Here is a 19,314-nt window from a genome sequence, read left to right on the forward strand (position 1 = left end):
TTTTATATGGTTTTGCGAACGCAAATTATTCTTCTCAAACTTACTTTATGTCCTACGGTTACATAATTACTAGGTACGTAAGCTCGCTAAATACTCGCGAGATCCACTTAATTTTGTACATGTAGCGGAAGTTGAGGACGAAGGAAAAAAACCACTACAATAAACCATATATTGCCAAATTTTGCAAAAGATATATGTTGAAGAAGATAATGCAGACAAAATTTTGCAAAAGATATATGTTGAAGAAGACAATGCAGACAAAGATGATGATGTATCATATATCATTGATTATATCCAAATAACTCATAAATGATTTTCGGTTTTACATATTTTAAATCTCTTCTGTTTCGCAGAATTATTGTAATCTTGGCTATATATATTGTTTTAGTTTAAATATAGAAATAGAAGCAAACAGCTTAAAAAACCACAATTTATGCTTAAAAATGCGTTAACTTGAAGGCAGTCCATGGTCATTTTAATGAATATGAATTCTTGTTATTGCATGAAAAAGGAAAACATGCAACTTACAAGAATTAAGGTACATGTAGTGTGCAGAGGATCTTTAATGACCATGCATTTGATGCTTCGTATGGGATCACGTTAACATTATGAAAAATGCTTAATTTTTTTTTTCATATTTTGTTGGTGTTTAGTATAGAATGATTAAGGCACCGTATATATGAGTACACTGGAATTATTAAAAGTTATGTAACAATTCTCCCGGTGGTAAAGAGGCTTGTGTATTTAGTGACTCTCAAGTATTTCCACCTCCTATTAGTTTGTGTTTCAATAACTTATTTGTTTGGTTTGTTCGATTTTTTATATTTGTAATTTAACAAATCGTTCTTTAAAAGATTGAAATCTTTATCGGATTTCTTGATTATATATTTATTTGTTCTTTACTGGAACAATAATTATTTATGAAGAAAATAATATTTCTAATAATCAAACAAAGCCATCACATGTATTTTCACAAAAGAAAAAACAAAACAAAACAAAACAAACAAAACAAAAATTACAATGTACATTGTGAAAATCACTATTGTCGTTAACATTTGCAAACTGTTGTTTCAAACTCCAAACTAATGTTTTTGTTCTGCTTCTTCAACTCCAACTGCATTTCCTTGAGTTCCTTCAATTTCAATATTTGATCTTCTAATTTCAAAACTAATTTTTTGCGTTCTTCTTTGTTTACTTTAACTGAGCTTCCTTTTGTTCGAAGTTGTGTATCTTTCAACTTGTCGTGCATTTCAAGCATCAAATATGTGTAGCCTTGTAAACTTAGTTCCTCGTCTATTCATCTGAAATGTTTAGAGTCTTTCGTCTTATCATATAAAAAGACAACACAAAATATGAGTCTGTTACACTTGCTATCAAGATATTTGTTATGCGACCCTTTAAATGTGCAAATTATATATATATATATATATATATATATATATATATATATATATATATATATATATATATATATATATATAATAGTTCAAGGGAGTCCAAGAGGTAAATAATAGAGCTTCAACTTCACATTGACACCTTGAGATTTCACAATTACATATCAACCTCATCCTCCTTTGGTAGCTTGATGCAAGTGATACCGAAGCCATTCGTAAGATAAAGAAAGTGAATGACCTAACATGAATTTGCTCATTTACAATATAGTGAAAAGGTCTACCTCATGAACTTCTCACGGTACCATCTCATAACGGTCACTAACTTCATAATAATTTAAAGTATGCTCTCGCTAATTATATCTTGTGGTCTTCACGAGGATTATTTATAGACACGTCGTTTCCTATGCATCTATTAACACAAACTGAAAATCATCCACTACCTTTGCAAGGGTTATTTATCATGGCATTCGTTTCTCATGTAAGAGGTCGTATTGTATCTTATAGTCAATGAAAACCACAATCCATTCACGGGAGGTTTTGCAATGTCCAGTGTGTTTATGTATATATAGTATCAATTAGAGATTATAGATTAAACAAATTTATGTGTAATTTTTTTTATCAAGACACAATCGTACGTACGATCAAAAGTGTAGAATAACTAGCAGTTGAGGAATATATCAACAAACTACCATCTAATTACCTTCTCCTATTTTTATTTCCACTAGTTCATATTCATCGGGCAAATATACTCTTTCGAACCTAATTGTTGATTCTAATGAAGATTCAACGACTCTAATATACACTTATTTCAATCCTGATGCTAAGAGACTTGTGAAAGCATGTTGGAAGCATTTAATATGTTTAAGTTTTAGATGTTGATATGGCTGTATTGATCAACGTTGCCAAATTGTTTTCATAACACCCCTTGCGACTCATCATCAAATGTCAAACCAAAAAAATACCATATCCAATACCAAGGTCATTCCAAAACACATGAAAACAGTACCCCTATCACATGTTCCAAGTAACTATGGCAAATGAAAAAGAGCTACCAAGAAAATATCAAAAATTGATATCAATGTTTTTCTTTTTGTAATGTTTATGAACCTGTTAATTAATGAGGTATATACCGATTCACCGCGGTATATACCTCCGGATCATAAATACCAAAGCGCCGAGGTATATGCTTCTGAACCACAGATATTGAGCCTATCGCCCGATAAGTTAGGCTGGAAGGAGGGTTCATAGTCGGGTACACAATGTCGGACAAAAGAACAAGCGATATATTCAAGTAACGGGACGAACAACTAATGGTCCTGACAAAGTGCAGATCGTACAGTACTTAAGTCTCCTAACAGTCCATCGATACCGAATTGATATGACTAATGACCTCTCCTTAGTACCGTTTTTGTACCTTCGGTAACAAGAGAATTAATGAGGATTAGACCTTCCTATGCATTGTGCACCCCAGATCGCCGATTCCTGAGGAAAGCCATTATATAAAGAGAGCCTTGATGGGTCGGCAAGGGGAAGAAAACATCATACCAAATTACACTTTTAAAGATAACAAATCATTTCTCTTACTTTCTGACTTTACCATCAGAGTGTTCTCCTGGGAACTTTCCCGGTGGACGACTCACTTGTGTGTTGTTATTCAGGACTCAGGACCCCACACTCTTACATCTCTTTAGGATCGTCAAGGGCCAAAACTTGATAGGCATCACATGGCGCCACCCCGTGGGACCATGCAACAAATGGTCACTACCGAAAACCCTAGCAATGACGTAAACACCAGTCCGGTCACGAGAATGCAACCGTTAGAAGCTCATGGTGAAACGCCTTAGATAGCCACAATAGTAAGAGAACCAGACGCTCCCCCTCATGAAGTTGGTTTGAAGGAACGAATGCTGGACGAGGAGGAGATGAGGGACTTTGAAGATTTCCAAAAGTTCAAAGCCATGAAAAGGATACAAATAGATAGAAAAAAAACAAAAGCACGCAAAAGATATAACGACGGTCGGGTATCAGTACATATATGGCGTTCAAGCGCAGCAACAGGAAAAGAAACGGAGGAAGAGCATAAACAACAAAGAACCCAGGAGGACCGGAGGCCAAGGGACTCACAGGAGGTTGTTAACCGGAAGGAATATGATGGGGCCCTAGGGAAACTAAATTTCAGGAACCCGTTCACTGATGACATAAATAACATGCCCATCCCCATAGGTTTGAAAGGACCTAGGGTGAAACCTTATTTTGGCATGGGAGATCCGTACGATCAATGTGTCCAACTTCCAGTGGGACAATCAAGATGATTCCTATCAATCCAAAGTTGTAGTGCCTATAATTTGCAAGAACCCTCGATGAGTCATCTCGCTACTAGTTGGCAAGCCTCCCTCCAAGAAGTATAGGCAACTTCGAGGAGATATCTAAACGTTCTGCAATAGCTTCATACAACAACGGAGGTTTCAGCAACAAACCCATGTTATATTTTCCTGTAGGCAAAGAGAAAGAGAATCGAAAAAAGCCTATTTCAAATGTTTCAATGAGATAAGCAGGAAGATGCCTAAGAGGGATGATAGATCATCGCGACCTTCCTGTATGGACTACTAGAAGGAGAACTTTTTTGTAAGCTAGTGAGTGAGATTGGAACAATGCGGAGGAATTATTAAGAAAAGTTAAAAGGTTCCTAAGGAAAGAAAAGGAGAGCACAGAAAAAATACGCATGGAAAAAGGAAGAGCACTTCTGACAAAGCGTAAAGAGAAAGTCGTGTTCGTTGCGTAAAAGTCTAGTTTAGGACAACTCCAGCTGGTCTGAAAGGCATTCGAGGTCCACAGGAAGAGATCGAGGGAGAAATCACAACCAAACAAATCATTATAAGCATGAAGTATACGATGTTCGATCCCAGAAGGAGGCAATAAGAGATAATGGTGGAAAAACTCAAGAAAAAGGTATCCTCGGGATTCGAATCAGTATTGTGACTTTCATAAAAAGTTGGGGCATGCGACTGCTGATTACGAAGGACTAAAAAGAGAAAAAGAAATAAACAAAGCGGATCCAACTAAAGAAGTCTCGCAGGCCCAGAAAGAAGAGGTGATGTATGACGTAGAAGTGATGATGCTACGGTTCGGAGATAGCAAGTTTCCGACAAATAAAAGAAAATGGGCAGGATCAGATTTCACTCCGAACGATCCTATCCCACCCGACCATCAGGAAACCGAAACATTAGTGATCAAAGGCTTGGTCGGTAAAACCCTCATTCATAGCATATATGTGGACAACGGAAGTTCAGTAAACATTATATATTCACATTGTTTAGCTAAGTTGAGAGTTGATGATTTGTTAGGTTAAACTAGTATTTATAATTGACGCTCTTATAAGTTGAGAGTTGATGATTTGTATTGTATTTTGTGTGATAGAGAGTTTCTGTAGAGAGATCTGAGAGTTCTTTGTGAGTTATTGGAGAGGATTCAAAGTATTTGTTATTTTTGAATCATCGTGCTTAAACGAAAAACCCAAAAAATAAAATTGGTTTTTACTGGTCGAATATTTGTGTTGTTATTCCGCGTTTATATTCAGATTCATACACGAGTGTTTATATTTCGGGACCAATAAGAGTCTTGTGTGAATTATATTGTCGTCTACATAAATGGTAGCCCAGTTCAACGACATCGTGTCTACTGACAACTAGGAGATTAAGTATAGTTCTCAAGGTAGGGTTCAAAGAGTAAGACATACCTATCCTATGGAGGATTCATCTGTTGGAAATTTTGTATTGAAACTTTATGTGCAGAGATCGATCTCCATTCATGTGGGGGATTGTTGGGAATTTTAATAAAAATATATATTGTTATTAAAACTTTGGACACATTTAAATATAAATATATATTGTATATATTTCTAATCCTCAGTGGGTTATGTTCTCATCTGTAAAAGCTTTGAAACAATATATGTTGTGTCCAAAATGGAGAATGTGTAAATTATATATCGATACTCAAAGATGAGTATTTAAAAAATAAAGTAAGCAAATAAAGTGGTTGTGGGAATGTGTCCCACATTGAAACGGAGCAAACTCTTAGTAAGTTTAAAAGCATAGATGTGTAATGAGTTTACAAGCTTCTATGTATGATTTACTTCAACACCTATGCGCCACAGGGCGTGTAAATCATGGATTTTGTAGACAAATATCATGGAACTCGTATGCGAGGGCGACTTGCAGACACGAATGCAACTCCAAAATTTTGGGTTCGTGTAATTTTTGCAGAACTTTAAAGTTTTGGTCCCTATAGATTGAATATGTTTTTCTCATTCTCTTGCATACTATTTCTGACAAATTTTTTAATGCAAGTGGTCAAATCCGACAGTACATACTACTTCGGTTGTTGCACCGTTGGAACAGACGACAAATATGTTTCAACGAATCGTGTCAAACATGAGCCTCAGTCAATCGATGTTATTATTTATTTTGCAGATTTATTATCAAAAACTAAAATTATCACTACTAACGACATGGGAAAGAAGATGGTATACATATATTTATTTAAACAAAATAAGTACTATCTATTAATGTATCACTTTAAGACCAAGGAAATAGTGAAGTAAACCTAAATTGTTCATCTCAAAATTAGAAGAAAACAATTTTTTAGATTTGGAATGCCTTATATTAATTATGATTATAATAATGACTCTTTCGTCATGTTTAAAGGGTTTATTATTTTCATTTATGTTCATCATAATTATAACAAACTAGGCGAATACCCACGTGTTGTGCAGAATACAACAATATATTTGAAATCTTTACAGATATATGGTTTTTAAATATATCAATGACGTTGTTGTTAGCTCTTCTATAATAAATCTTATAATAAGTTGGTATAAACATTGTTTGTTTTGAATTATATGATAATATAGACATCTTTTAAAATTCTATAATCTCAATTATCTCAATGACCTCTACCATTGGTTACTAATGAATAATATTAGATATAATATATGGTTTAATGATATTTATAGTTGTTGTTAAGATTAATTAATTTTAAAAAGTTTATTTGTTTAAGGTTTTAATTTTTATCATTGTAATTATTTAAACATCAAACATTATTTTTGTGTTTAAAGGTAACAATATAATTTTTGTATATAATGTTACTTTTAACTATTGTTGTTGTAAGTTATTTAAAATAACGTATATTCAAACTCTTAATTATTTTAATTTGGTTTCAGAAATTTAACTTTTTTAAAATTTATTTGATGAATATTGTGAGTTTTTTTTATTGTAATTATTTAAAACAATAAACGTTGTTTTTGTTTTTAAAGATAACATTATAAATTTTTATATACTATTACTTTTAACTATTTTTATTGTAAGTTATTTTTAAGTTACTTATTTGAAAATTATGAATGATAATAAAAAATAGTTTCATGGTTTTTTTTGTTAATTTAGGATAACAATTTAAGTTTAACACTATAATTTATAACTTTTAACTGTTTATAAAATAGTCTCTCGATTTTTTTCAAGTTTAACTGAAATTTTGATTTAAGTTTACCATTTAACATTATATTGAAATTAATAATTTAACTATTTTTCAAAAAATCATAAATTATACAAAATTTGTGACTTTAAAATGACAATTGCCCACGTATGACAATATATATCTAAACTAATAAGTTAATTATAATATGTTAAAAAGTAAAAGTCATAATTTTATGAATAGAAGTAAAATATGATATTTTAATATTGTAGTTTAGTTAATTAATAATTAGAATTTAGTTTTTGAATTATTTTAATATTATTAACCAATTTATAATAACTATTAGAAAGAAATTGAAAGGTCATGGAGGTTTCAAATGCATGTAGTGCAAGTAAAAATGTCTCCAGTATATATATATATATATATATATATATATATATATATATATATATATATTGTGGGCATCAAGATTATATATTAGTTAAAAAAACAAAAGAAAATATATTATATATACATCTCGAGAACAAACAACAATAATACTACTGATCATGAGTTCTAAGTTGTTAAATATAAAAGTGTTTGTCTTTTAACTTATAAATCTTTTAAGGGAAGATGGAGTCGTATGCGGTTTGGGCGATGGGATAGGGTGGTACCGGTGGTACCACCAAGCTGTGGTACCGTCACCGACGGGTTGAATGAATTTGTGCTTTGCAATTGGTTGATGAACCCGCTTCAACCCTTTACTCTCCATGCTCTGAGGACTTTTACATCTAGCTTTAAGATTTGTACCAAAATAATTTTGTATGTTTTTAAATTAGTTTGTATATTTTTAATATTTTGTAAATTAGTTTTGTATAATTTTTATTAGTTGTGTTTGTTTTAGAATTTAAAAGTGAGTGGGTTGAGAAAATATAAAGTTTCCATTTGTTGTGGGTTGAGAGAGTTGGAAAAGAGAGGAGAGGGAAAAACTAATGTCCTAGTGAAGAACTCCTTTCCAACCCATTGTCACATTCGCTTTTATCTTTCATCTCTTTTCCATCTTTCTCAACCCACAATATATGAAAACTTTATTTTCCGTAACCCATTTAATCATTTTATCATATCACTATTTTTTATTTAATGAAATTAAAAAAAAAATAAATAAATAAAGCATAACATCTTTTTCTTTAAAAATAAACTTTTGCTAATTTAAGACAAAAAAATCTAAAATAATTTGACAAACTAATTGGTTATTGTCAAACTAATTATTTGATAAAATAATCGATACAAAATTAATTACTCAAAATTGATTATTTATCTGTTTATCAAATTAATTATGTATTTTATAAACAATTGAGATAATCAGTCACAAAAACACTAAGTCCACTAAATAAATAAACTTATCTTAAAAAACAGTTGTAAATCTCCCCCAAAAGCATTGAGGACACTTTTCGTCCAAAATTAAATCAAACACACATAGTGAAAAGAGAAAACGATTATAGGATTTCAAAGACAGAGGCGTCTATCTTCTTCGACGCAACGAGCTATATAGGGTTTTTTTTTTCTTTCTTTACCTCCTTCAAATCATTAAAATCACTCACCCATTTCTTTCATCTCCCTTGTATCTTTCTGTAAAGATTATCTTCAAAAGCAAAAGAAAGCAAGAGTTCTTCACACATTGAACAAGAGGTCACATATTCAATAACCCGTTGCAGAGCACTAAATCGTCCAATCCGCTGCTCTCACCGGTGACGGTACCACACCTCGGCGGTACTGCCGGTACCGACCTAACCCGATCTCCATCCTGTTCCCGACTCCATCATCCTAAGGGGTATTTAAGGTTTTACAACCCAAAAGGTTATAAAAAGTTTTGAAAAGTTAGAAATCATAACTTATTAAAATCTTTTTTTTGAAAGTTTGATGAAAAATTATTTTAAAAATCTTTTTCACATTGTCAAACACTTTTTTCAACTTATTGGCTTTTAAAAAAAACAAAAAATCAATAAGTTATTTTTAAACAAAATCTCAAACACCCACTATGACTAGATACTAGGCGATTCTCGTATCTTCTATCTTGTTTGTCTCAGGTGTCCCCAATAGATGAGAGTGGGAATTAGGCCCGGATGATGCTTATGTGGTTAATTCCATGTAATACAATATTGATAATATTTTGTTGAAGGATGGTGGAGGTGTCACTCGTTGGTGTCGTTTAGTCCATTTAAAAGTAAATATCCTCTTAGGGAGGAGGGAGTCATTCCCTCCCAACCCACTGAACACACTGCCACATCACTTTTTCTCTTTTGTTTTTTTTCATCTTTCCGAACCACAACACACGGAAATCATATCTTTTTGAACCCACTCAACCCACTCAATTAAAAAAAAATACAAAACAATCAAATGTAAAATCTTAATTAGCAATAGAGTTATCGGCGGTACCACTCCCGCTTCAACGAGTGGGTTGATTGGTTTCACTAACCCACTTCATCATCGCTCTCTACTTTCTCTTTCTTATTTTCTCTTGTACCATGTGTTTTAAAACTTGTATCTTAGTTGTTTTGTATTTTTTTTAATTGAGTGGGTTGAGTGGGTTCAAAAAGATAGGATTTCCGTGTGTTGTGGGTTCGGAAAGATGAAGAAAAATAAAAGAGAAAATTGATGTGACAGTGGGTTCGGTGGGTTGGGAGGGAACGACTCCCTCCTCCCTTATGGCGGGTGTTGTTGGATATAATTCATACCTTGGTAAACTTGGTGGCGAGAAATGTTGATATTCCTTCGATTCTTTGTCCTTTATGTGACTTACATGTGGAGGATTCCCATCATGTGTTTGTTCACTGTGAAGTTGCCAGGAATGTTTGGAGAAGAGTGTTCAAGGGACTTTATTTACCCTTTCCTTTGTTCAATAATGTTGATGAGCTTTGCAGTTGGGTGGATTCGAATACGTTGTTGCAGTCAAAGAAGAAGGCGGTGGAGGTCATTGTTCTTACAACGATTTGGATGTTTCGAAATGGAGTTGTGTTCCAAGACATTAAGTTGAAGAGAAGTTCCATTTTTTATAACATTATTTTACATTCGTTTGAGTGGTTTTCTTATAGATATAGTAGTAGTACCATATCTTGGACGTTGTGGTTACGAAACCCAATGCTCAATAACTCTTTGTAATTGTTTTCCCTAGCTCCTTGTTAGGTTGTTTTTGTTTTATAATTAAGTCGTTCAAAAAAAAAATACTAGGAGACACAACTTATCTTTGGTTCAAATCCCACAAACTTTAGTTTTGGACTATCGTTCTAAAAAAACGAGATGGAACAACTTTTATGTTCAGAATATATCGACGTAAGTTTTGGGTTTCTTTTAAATTCAGTCATTCTTTGAAATTTGTTTCAGACTTTTATATAATAGGAGACATGCATCCAATAACGAGGAAGAATTATTTTTTAAAGAAAATGTGTTACAGGTGCATTGGTCAGCATGAAATGTTTTTTTTTTTAGTTATAGTTGGTAACAGACTATTTTGTTTTTATATAAACACCATTGTTCTAAAAAACCATAAATATGTAACAAACTATTTGTTTAATGTTTTCGTTCATAAAATACCATTAAAATAATTGTATTTTATGAACACAAAGTTTAAGTTTGCTTATCTTCTGACAGTATTTTTTTTTAAATGATGGTGCTTTGTGAAAAAAAAAAGTTTCTAAATCTTACCCATTCATGAAATTAACCTTTTTTATAAAGATATTTTTTCAACGATACCAATAATCAATTTTACTTTTAAAACTTTTGTACCGATATATACAAAGAAGAAAAGAACATGACAAAAACCGAATAACTCGGATTTAGGTTTTATATGATTCCGGTTATTCATGAAATTAACCTTTTTTATAAATATATTTTTAATTTTTTTTTTAATTTGAGTTATTTGTTTGGTTAAATGAATGAAAACGATTTGGTTAATTTCTAAATATTTCTACTAAACCGAGTAAATAGTTAGATTAATATTCTTATAGATATAAAATTTACTTTGAAATAGTCTAATTTGCAAGTTGTCAAATGTTAAAACATATAAGACGTGTTTGGCACGAAACGTTTCAGAGTGTTTGAGAGCTTCTAGCTTTTAACGTTTGACAAAACGTTCCGGTTTGAACAGAAGGTCTTGTTTGACACTACAAGCTTCTAGTGTTTAGTTTAAACAAAACGCTCCAAATCCAAAACCTACTTCACGTAATGTTTAACAAAACAACAAACTACAAGTTACCCCGTTACCCGCTACAAGCTACTCGTTACCAGTTAGTTTTACCGAACACATCCAATACAAATGTGTTTCATATTAAAAAGCCCATGAATGATGTCCTTTACAACAATATTGTATTCTATTCTTATTTATTTACTTTTTGGTTGAGTAGATACTATAGGAAGCATATTCCATAGGTTGACTGGTTAAAAAATTTATATATAATTTTAAATTATTTGTAATTTTTTCTGGCATCATGCATATTTCTCAATAAAATCCAGTGGTTGAAAAAAAAATCAACAAAAAATTTCTAGTGTTAGAGACGTATTTTTAATACTAAGTTAATGTTACAATTGATGCATATCCAAGGAAAATTCTAAATTTCTAGAATTATAAATGAATTTGGTCTACCCGGTTAAACAAACAAACAGAATAACATGAAATCAAATAACCAAAAACCGATTTAAATGAGTATATTATGATTACTTTATAGATATAGCATCCAATTAAATTGAACTGATAAAACCTAATTAAGCTGCACTGAATAGACATGGACACATTAAATGTGTAAGACCACAAATATGAATGGAAAAAATCTTTTCACTTTTTGAGTGTTACATCAGCTTTCTCTCACCAAAAGATAAGTAGTCACTTTTCACTACCTTTTATATTTTTATTTTTAAAATATATATATTTTATACAAATGTTATACTCATTTTGTTGATATATTAAAAACCATGAATTTTGATATATTTTTTTATAAATTTTTAGTAGATATATAATTCAATTAATATTAAAAAACTAAAAAAATGATCAATCACACGAGAAGAAAGAGTAGGGGATAGACTCCCCTCATTCTTTTCCTGCGCACATCTTCCCTCACCCTGGATATGGTGTTTTGAGGAGAGAGAGTGAGGGAAATGTTCATTTCCCTCCTTTCCCGCTCCATACACTCTAGCCTAAGAGTGGAAGGAGTTGACCCCTCATAATCCACTCAACTCATCTGCCACATCAGCTTCACATCAATTTCTCTCTTCTTTCTCTTTCATATTTTTCAACCAACAACACATAAAAACATTATATTTTTCAACTAACTCAACACACTCAATTAAAAACATACAAAACAACATATGATACAAGTTCGTAAACATGAAGTACAAAATAAGAGAGAGAGAGAGAGAGAGAGAGAGAGAGAGAGGGGGGAAGCAATTGGCTGAAGAACCTACATGAGATTCTTCACAGTACCCACCGAGGCGCAAATCCGCTACCCTGGCGGTACCAACGATAGCGAGTCTTGAAAAGTTGGAATTTTAGAGTAAAAAATCATATTTGTAAACTTTCTTCTCTTTTACTTCACCAATTTCATATTTAATGTACTGTAGGTTAAAAAAATCTAACCTAGTGTTTATTATTGTATTTTAATTTTATAAACCCCAAACTTCTAATTCTGTGATGATATAGAAAAAGAATTAACCTAGTTTCATGCAGTTAATTGTTTTAATATGTGATTTTGTAGTATGTTGTTAAATTGAATTGCATTTTTGTGATTTCTTTTAAGTTAATTGTTTATATGTTCTTATAAAATCTAATTTGTTATTTTTTTGTTCATACTAGTTTAGACTTAAGTGTTTAGGTCATCTCCACTACAAGTTAAAAAAACTGGGACTATTAGGCATTCACCTATTCTCTTTTACTATTTTTTTGAATAACTTTTCTGCATAATTATGGGCCAGAAATTAATAAAGAAGTTTCCATAATGAATAGGATTAAGGAGGTTATATTCATATATAAACTTTTCAGTTATAACCTCAAATCCCAGTATAATATTGTTTCTAAGCCCACTCATTAAGATATTGGAAGCTTGATGTTGACATATATCAAGAAATATTATATATACTTTTTAATGTTATTATTATTATTTTTCTAAATGTTGGTCTCATGTGATATTCAAGACCAAATGAAGCTGTATTTCTTTATGCAATTTTAAAATCACTGCTATGAATTACAATGATATGTTGCACATAAGCTTAAAATGCAACCGGCTTTAGATGATATTTTTCCTTTCTCGTAATTATTGTCCAATTTTAATTTTTAAAATAGTTATTCATCAATTTTAACCTTAAATAATTTTATTTGTATTATATATTACTTGATAAAACTTATAACAATGAAAAAAGATTTTAAACACAATTCATTAATATATTTTGCATCAAGTATTATATATCTAAAATAAAAATATTTAAGATCAAAATTAAAGAACAAAGATTTAAAACACAATCCATTCATATATTTTTCATTAACACAAATAATGTAGGCAACAAATAATCCCAAGAAAATCTCTAAGTGGGCGTTTGTTTTGAAGAATTTGAAATTATCCAAATTCAAAATCTATCTAAATCTAAATTCATTGACACATTTGAAATACCATAAAATAATAATAATAATAATAATAATAATAATAATAATAATTAATATAAACACCTTCTAAGAACATCAACTTTATCGTAAAGTTCTTTCGTATTTCATCATCACCACATCACCAAAATAAAAAACTATACAAATACAAATTATACGGGAGTTTTTCATATTGTTTTTTTTATGGCTGGCCAATAACAATTATATGAGCATATGCAATAAATAAATGAAAAAATAATACAAATTTGTGAAAAAAAAAAAAAAACAAAAAAAACTCTAACCGTGAAGCTTGTATGAAAAAGCTTTGTTTGATTTGAAAAAATCATTGAAAAAGCTTTCAAATATATATTCGTTTTGGAAAATTAAATTGAATTTTACTTTATTCTCCTACCACTTTATTTATTGCCAATTATTTCTTATGACACTTATCCTAATCCAATGAGTATGAAGAAAAATAAAAAAGATGTATTGTTTCTTTAGGTTTTTATATTATTTCAAAAGTCATATCTTTTGTTTTTCTTGTTATAGTCATCTTTGTTCTTTTTAGTTATTTGTATATTATGCATTTCTACAATACAAAAAATATTTATCTCATTTATAATATTTGTTACCACGTAAATTAATACAAACAATTTCTCTTTTGTGAAAAACTCATTTTTCCAGTTTTTTTAACCCATATCCAAACAATCCCATAATTTGATATTTTTTTTTTTTTTAAACATTTTCTCGATCCTCACAAAGTAAAAGAACAAGACAATATGTATATGTTTTATGGAAATTCGCAAAGGGAGAGAGACTGAGAGAGGGAATCAGGTTGGAAACAGAATTCTGCATGGTTAGGGGTGTGGTGGTGGGGTCACCTACACGTCAAACAACCGGACGCCAATAATACTATTTTAAAATTTAAAACAATCTCATGTCCGTCTACGTCTATGCCCCACAATCCACAATCCTCACACCCTTTTCTCCATCATCATCTTCTTCTTCACATCCTGCAATTCCTTCGTGTTTATGCTACCGAAGCTCTCATAACACCAACAATGGAGTACTCAGAATCCTCAAACGACTATGTAAGCATTCATCTTCTTCTTCCCTCCATATATCCATTAACAATCTTACACATTAATTAATCCTCGTATTACGATTATTTTCAGATTGAAGAATACGAATCGATTTTCACAGCGCTAGAAACCGAGTTACCGAAAGTAGATCGTTTGCCTAATTTCAGCGACGTGATTGACGGAGTTCTTAGCTCTGATGCTTTCACTTTACACAAATGTGTTTATGATTCTTCTACTCATGGTAACTCAATCTTAACATTTTTCTTGTTTGTATTTTTGTATTTGAATCGATGACTTAATCTGTTCTGGTTCTAATTAAACATTGTAATTTAATTAGCTGATGTGGTAGATAGTATTAGTCTTCCAGACGTATTCGAATTCGACGATTACCTTTTGGATTTTGTTAATAACGATGAAACAAGCATGCCGGAGAAGATGGAGTCGAAGACTAGTACCACCACCACCACCGCCACCGGAGAAGTTAACCCGTTGGCTAGGATTTTTAGATTTAAAACGAAACCGAGAGGTAGGAATGTGAAGAGAGGGAAACCTGCAACTTATGATTATTTGAAATCGTTTTGGTATGGATATGGAGATGATGAATCGTTGAAGTATAGAAGCTTTGTTGCTGTTTATGATGATGATTTGAATAGTGGGAAAAAGAGTGAAAAGTGTAATGTCGGGAGAAGAAAGAGGCATAAGTCGTGGTCGGTGCCTGAGGTTTTGAAGTTGTGTGACGGAGTTTCTCAACTTGGTGTTGGGAAATGGACGGAGATTAAACGGTTGTTTTTCTCATCGATTCATCACCGATCATCGGTGGATTTGAAGGTTGCTTTTGGTTTTGTGAAAATATTTTCAAATTTGGTTCATGTTGTAATTTGGATTTTTTTTTGTAATTTTTTAGGATAAATGGCGAAATCTTTTGAGAGCAAGCTGCAAATCACCATGTGTTAAACTAAAGGTATGCTGAAAGAAATTACTTTTAGCAAATTTATGTTCAAGAGTTTTAATTCAAGTGTGGATTAGATTCATACATCTGTAACATAACACCTAACAGACTGTTGTGCATCTTATTACAGTTTGGCAAAAAAGTTTTAATACCAATGTGTATATCGTGTTATATGAGAAAGTTTTAATTCCAATGTGGATTGTCTTGGGAACTTTGTCTTTCTGTCACTGTCGTCACTCTGACAATCATGTATGTCAGTGTCGATCTAGTGTGAGTGTCGATCTAGTGTGATTGATTCTGGACCAATGTGTATGAAAGTTTTAATTTCAATGTGGATTGACTTGGGAATTTGGTCCTTCAGTCACTGTCTCTCTCATTCATGTCTATCAGTGTCGGTCTAGTCGGTCTAGTGGATGATTTCGGACTGATGTGTATGAAAGTTCTAATTTCAATGTCGATTGACTTGGGAACTTGGTCCTTGTGTCACTGTCTCTGTCACTCATGTCTGTCGGTCTAGTGTGGATGATTTCGATGTGTATGGAAGTTTTAATTCCAATGTGGATTGACATGAGAAATGTCCTTTTTGTGGTATGAAAGTTAATTCCAATGTAGATTGACTTGGGAGATGTCCTTTTTGTCTGAGTATGTCTGGTAGACTGACTGTGTCTATGTGACTGATTGTTGTGTATCTGATTTACATCAATTTTAACGATTTGTGTAGGGTGAATGGGTAAAAGGCAATTCTTCACCCACGATACCAAATCATATCATACGTCGAGTCAAGGAGCTTTCAGTGACACATCCATATCCAAGGAAACGACAATTGAAGATCAAACTGTAGAAGTAGAATTATAGTACAAACCTAACCTTTTCTTTTTTGTTGAAGCCTTAGAAAATAGTATTAGATGTCTTATTAGTTACTAGAGTCCAAGATTACTACCTTTTTGACAATGCAATGTGATATGAAGGGTTGTTTTTTTTTTAATAGTAAAGTTAGGTTTTGTTTGACATGATTATGAAATGGTATATCAATTTTCTATCTCTATTACATTTCTTATAATGAATTCTAACAAATTAGAAGACTATAATCGATCGAATTATTTCTAAAGTTAACAAACTTAAAATCAAATTGAATTTGAAAGAAGTTAAAGCTCTTACCAAATCACCTTGGGGCAAATGAAGATGTAAAATCGGTAGGAGCCTGAATAGTATCCGCCCATTTTCTCGAGTCCAAATACAGTTTTGAGATTTTACCCGCCACGCGGCTCATGTTAGGCCGTTTATTCGGATCCTCATCCACACAATCCAACGCTATTCGGGTCAACTTCTCGGCCACCGCCACCGGAAACGAATCCTTCAGCCGCCTGTCAACCCACCGTCTGAGTCTCCATCCAACTTCCGACTCATCTCCTCCGTCGCCTTCCACCGCAAATTTCGCGGTATTCACAATCGAAGTCTTAACGTGGTTCCCTTTCTCCTTATCGAACTTATACTTCACAGGTTCTTCACCTGATAACAACTCCAAAATCACAACGCCGAATGCGTATATGTCGGATTTCTGTGTTGCGAGACCACGAAACTCCGGCGCCATGTATCCTTTAATTCCTTCAAATTGCAAGGTTCGACTGTTAGATCTCGTTAAATTCGTCGGCGGCGAAGATTCCGGCGAAACAACCTCCTGGATCTCGCCGCTTCTTTTGTCATCTTTTACGATTTTTGGCTCGATCACCGTCTCTCCGCACAACTCCGCCGTGCCAAAGTGACAGATCTTAGCGTTGAACGATGGCTCGGTGACAATTACGCTACTGGATTTTACATATTTATGAACTAAATTGATTTTCAAACCGGCATTATTGTGAATATAATCCAAACCAGAGGATAAATCCGTCGCGATTTGCATCCGCGACATCCACGTCGACAACACCGTAAACTCAGGATTTCTCTTATTACGCAAACAATCCGCTAGGTTGCCGCCGGGCATGAAATCGTAAGCCAGGTAAATATAATCACCTGAAATCGACGCTCCAAGCAGCTTAATTATGCTCATGTGATGGCTTCTGTAAATAACAGATAACTTCTCTCGCAATTCAGATTCCTGTATCGAACGACGAAACTTCCGTTGAAAAACAACCACTTCCTTGCCGCGAAGAGAACACCGCCACGACGGCGACGAAGACGAAGAAGAAAAACGTTTTGCTAGAAAGTTATTGGTAGCGGAACGAATCTCCGAGAAATCGTAGATGTGAGTGTTTTCCGGCAAAGAATTACGGAGGCTGGAAAGCGATGTTCTGGAGGAAACGGAAGCTTCTGCGGTTGCAATTGAGCTGTTGAGTCTGTAACTTGAACTGGTGCCACCTCCGTAGCTGTAGCTACTGCTTGTAATATTACTCGATGATGGATGAAGACGTGTTTCAGATTTACTCGATGATCGAGTCGGAGTTTCCGGCGTGGTTGTTTGCGTCCTTCTAGAGCTCCTCCTCCTTGTTATATTGGGATCAGCTGCGTCCACCGCCATTTTTGTTCTACACATATGATGATCAGCAACCGATTTAGAGAATCAAAACCCTAATTGATTGGTTGAAGGATTCATCAGAGCGTAATCGTGTTTGAGAATGGGTGGAATCGGGAAATGAAGTCAAGTCGTGAGAATGGTGGGGGTATAAATTGTGGGGGGTTGGGGATTAGTTTGTTAATTGTTATATGATATATCTGTAAAGTAGAAAGGGGCCAACTTAGAACTTACTACGAGTCAACGAAGTTAAATAACGGTAATTAGTAATCTAGCCAAATTAAGGAAGTTATTAATAATTTTTTGTCAAAAATTAGTAAATGTCTAAATATAGTCCACGAAATTGTAGGTTTCTAAAATCGTCTACTGTTTCGCCATATTGTCTACTATTTCGTGTTTTGTATAATTTTTTTTTTCATTTGTAAGCTACAAAACCGTAGGTATTGGGAAACCTACGGTTTCCTCTCGGTTAAGCTACGGTATCCCAAACCGTAGCCTACGGTTTTGGGAAAAAATACGGTTTTTTTATTTTTTTTATAATCTACTGTTTTTGGGGTTTCGTCTACTGTTTTGTGAAAAACCTATGGTTTTAATTTTTTTTAATTTTTTTTATAAGATGTAGAATTATTTTAACAATTATTTTGTTAAAAAATTTTAAGAATTCAAAACATTAGACTTTAAAATAAGTAAAAAATAAAAAAATAAAAATAAAAAAAACTGTATTCTTTTTGTGATATAGAGTATTAAAAAGATTGTTTATAAGATGTAGAATTAGTTTAACAATTATATTGTTTATAAAATATAGAGTTGTTTTTTGACCATTATTTTGTTAAAAAATATTTTTTGTAAAATATAAAAATTAGTTTTGCTAAACTTGACTACTTTTTTGTCAGAATTGACTACTGTTTTGTAAAACTTGACTACTTTTTTTTCAGAGTGGACTACTGTTTTGTTAAACTTGACTACTTTTTTGTCAGAGTGGACTATTATTTTGAACCTACCCTATATATATTAAGTATTTCATATTTTTGAAATTATTTCGTATTTTGAAAACTGCACTTCTCTCTAGCTTCTCTATTCTCAAAATTAACATAATGAGTTGTAATGAGTATTTCGTATTGCTCATTACGGATGGAAGATGAGAGTTTGTTAATTCCCAATTATCATATGTTTGGCCACCCGAATACAATCCGAGAATGTTTTATTTCGGTGTTGAATTTTACGAAACCACCACGTACACCGAATTTGTTCATTTGGTGAAGTGCAAGATGGGTCTTCCCGAAGAATCAAAAGTCAGTCTGGCTTATCAACAT

The 19,314-nt window shown here is 32.6% G+C and overlaps 2 protein-coding genes across 2 annotated transcripts; one reads left to right on the forward strand and one right to left on the reverse strand.

Moving 5' to 3' along the window:
• The first annotated feature begins 14,222 nt into the window (after positions 1–14,222).
• LOC145119448 (uncharacterized) lies at positions 14,223–16,533 on the forward strand. Its single transcript, XM_079055113.1, has 5 exons — positions 14,223–14,552; positions 14,637–14,784; positions 14,881–15,371; positions 15,448–15,504; positions 16,214–16,533. Exons 1-5 carry the CDS (start codon positions 14,415–14,417, stop codon positions 16,331–16,333), a joined length of 954 nt encoding a protein of 317 aa, XP_078911239.1. The 5' UTR covers positions 14,223–14,414; the 3' UTR covers positions 16,334–16,533.
• LOC145119447 (lysM domain receptor-like kinase 3) lies at positions 16,517–18,154 on the reverse strand. Its single transcript, XM_079055112.1, has one exon. The coding sequence runs from the start codon at positions 18,020–18,022 to the stop codon at positions 16,655–16,657; it is 1,368 nt and encodes a 455-aa protein (XP_078911238.1). The 5' UTR covers positions 18,023–18,154; the 3' UTR covers positions 16,517–16,654.
• Positions 18,155–19,314: the final 1,160 nt, after the last annotated feature.

The sequence above is a fragment of the Lactuca virosa genome, chromosome 6 (genome assembly GCF_052849685.1).
Source record: "Lactuca virosa cultivar CGN04683 chromosome 6, Lactuca_virosa_CGN04683_v6, whole genome shotgun sequence".
NCBI lineage: Eukaryota > Viridiplantae > Streptophyta > Magnoliopsida > Asterales > Asteraceae > Lactuca > Lactuca virosa.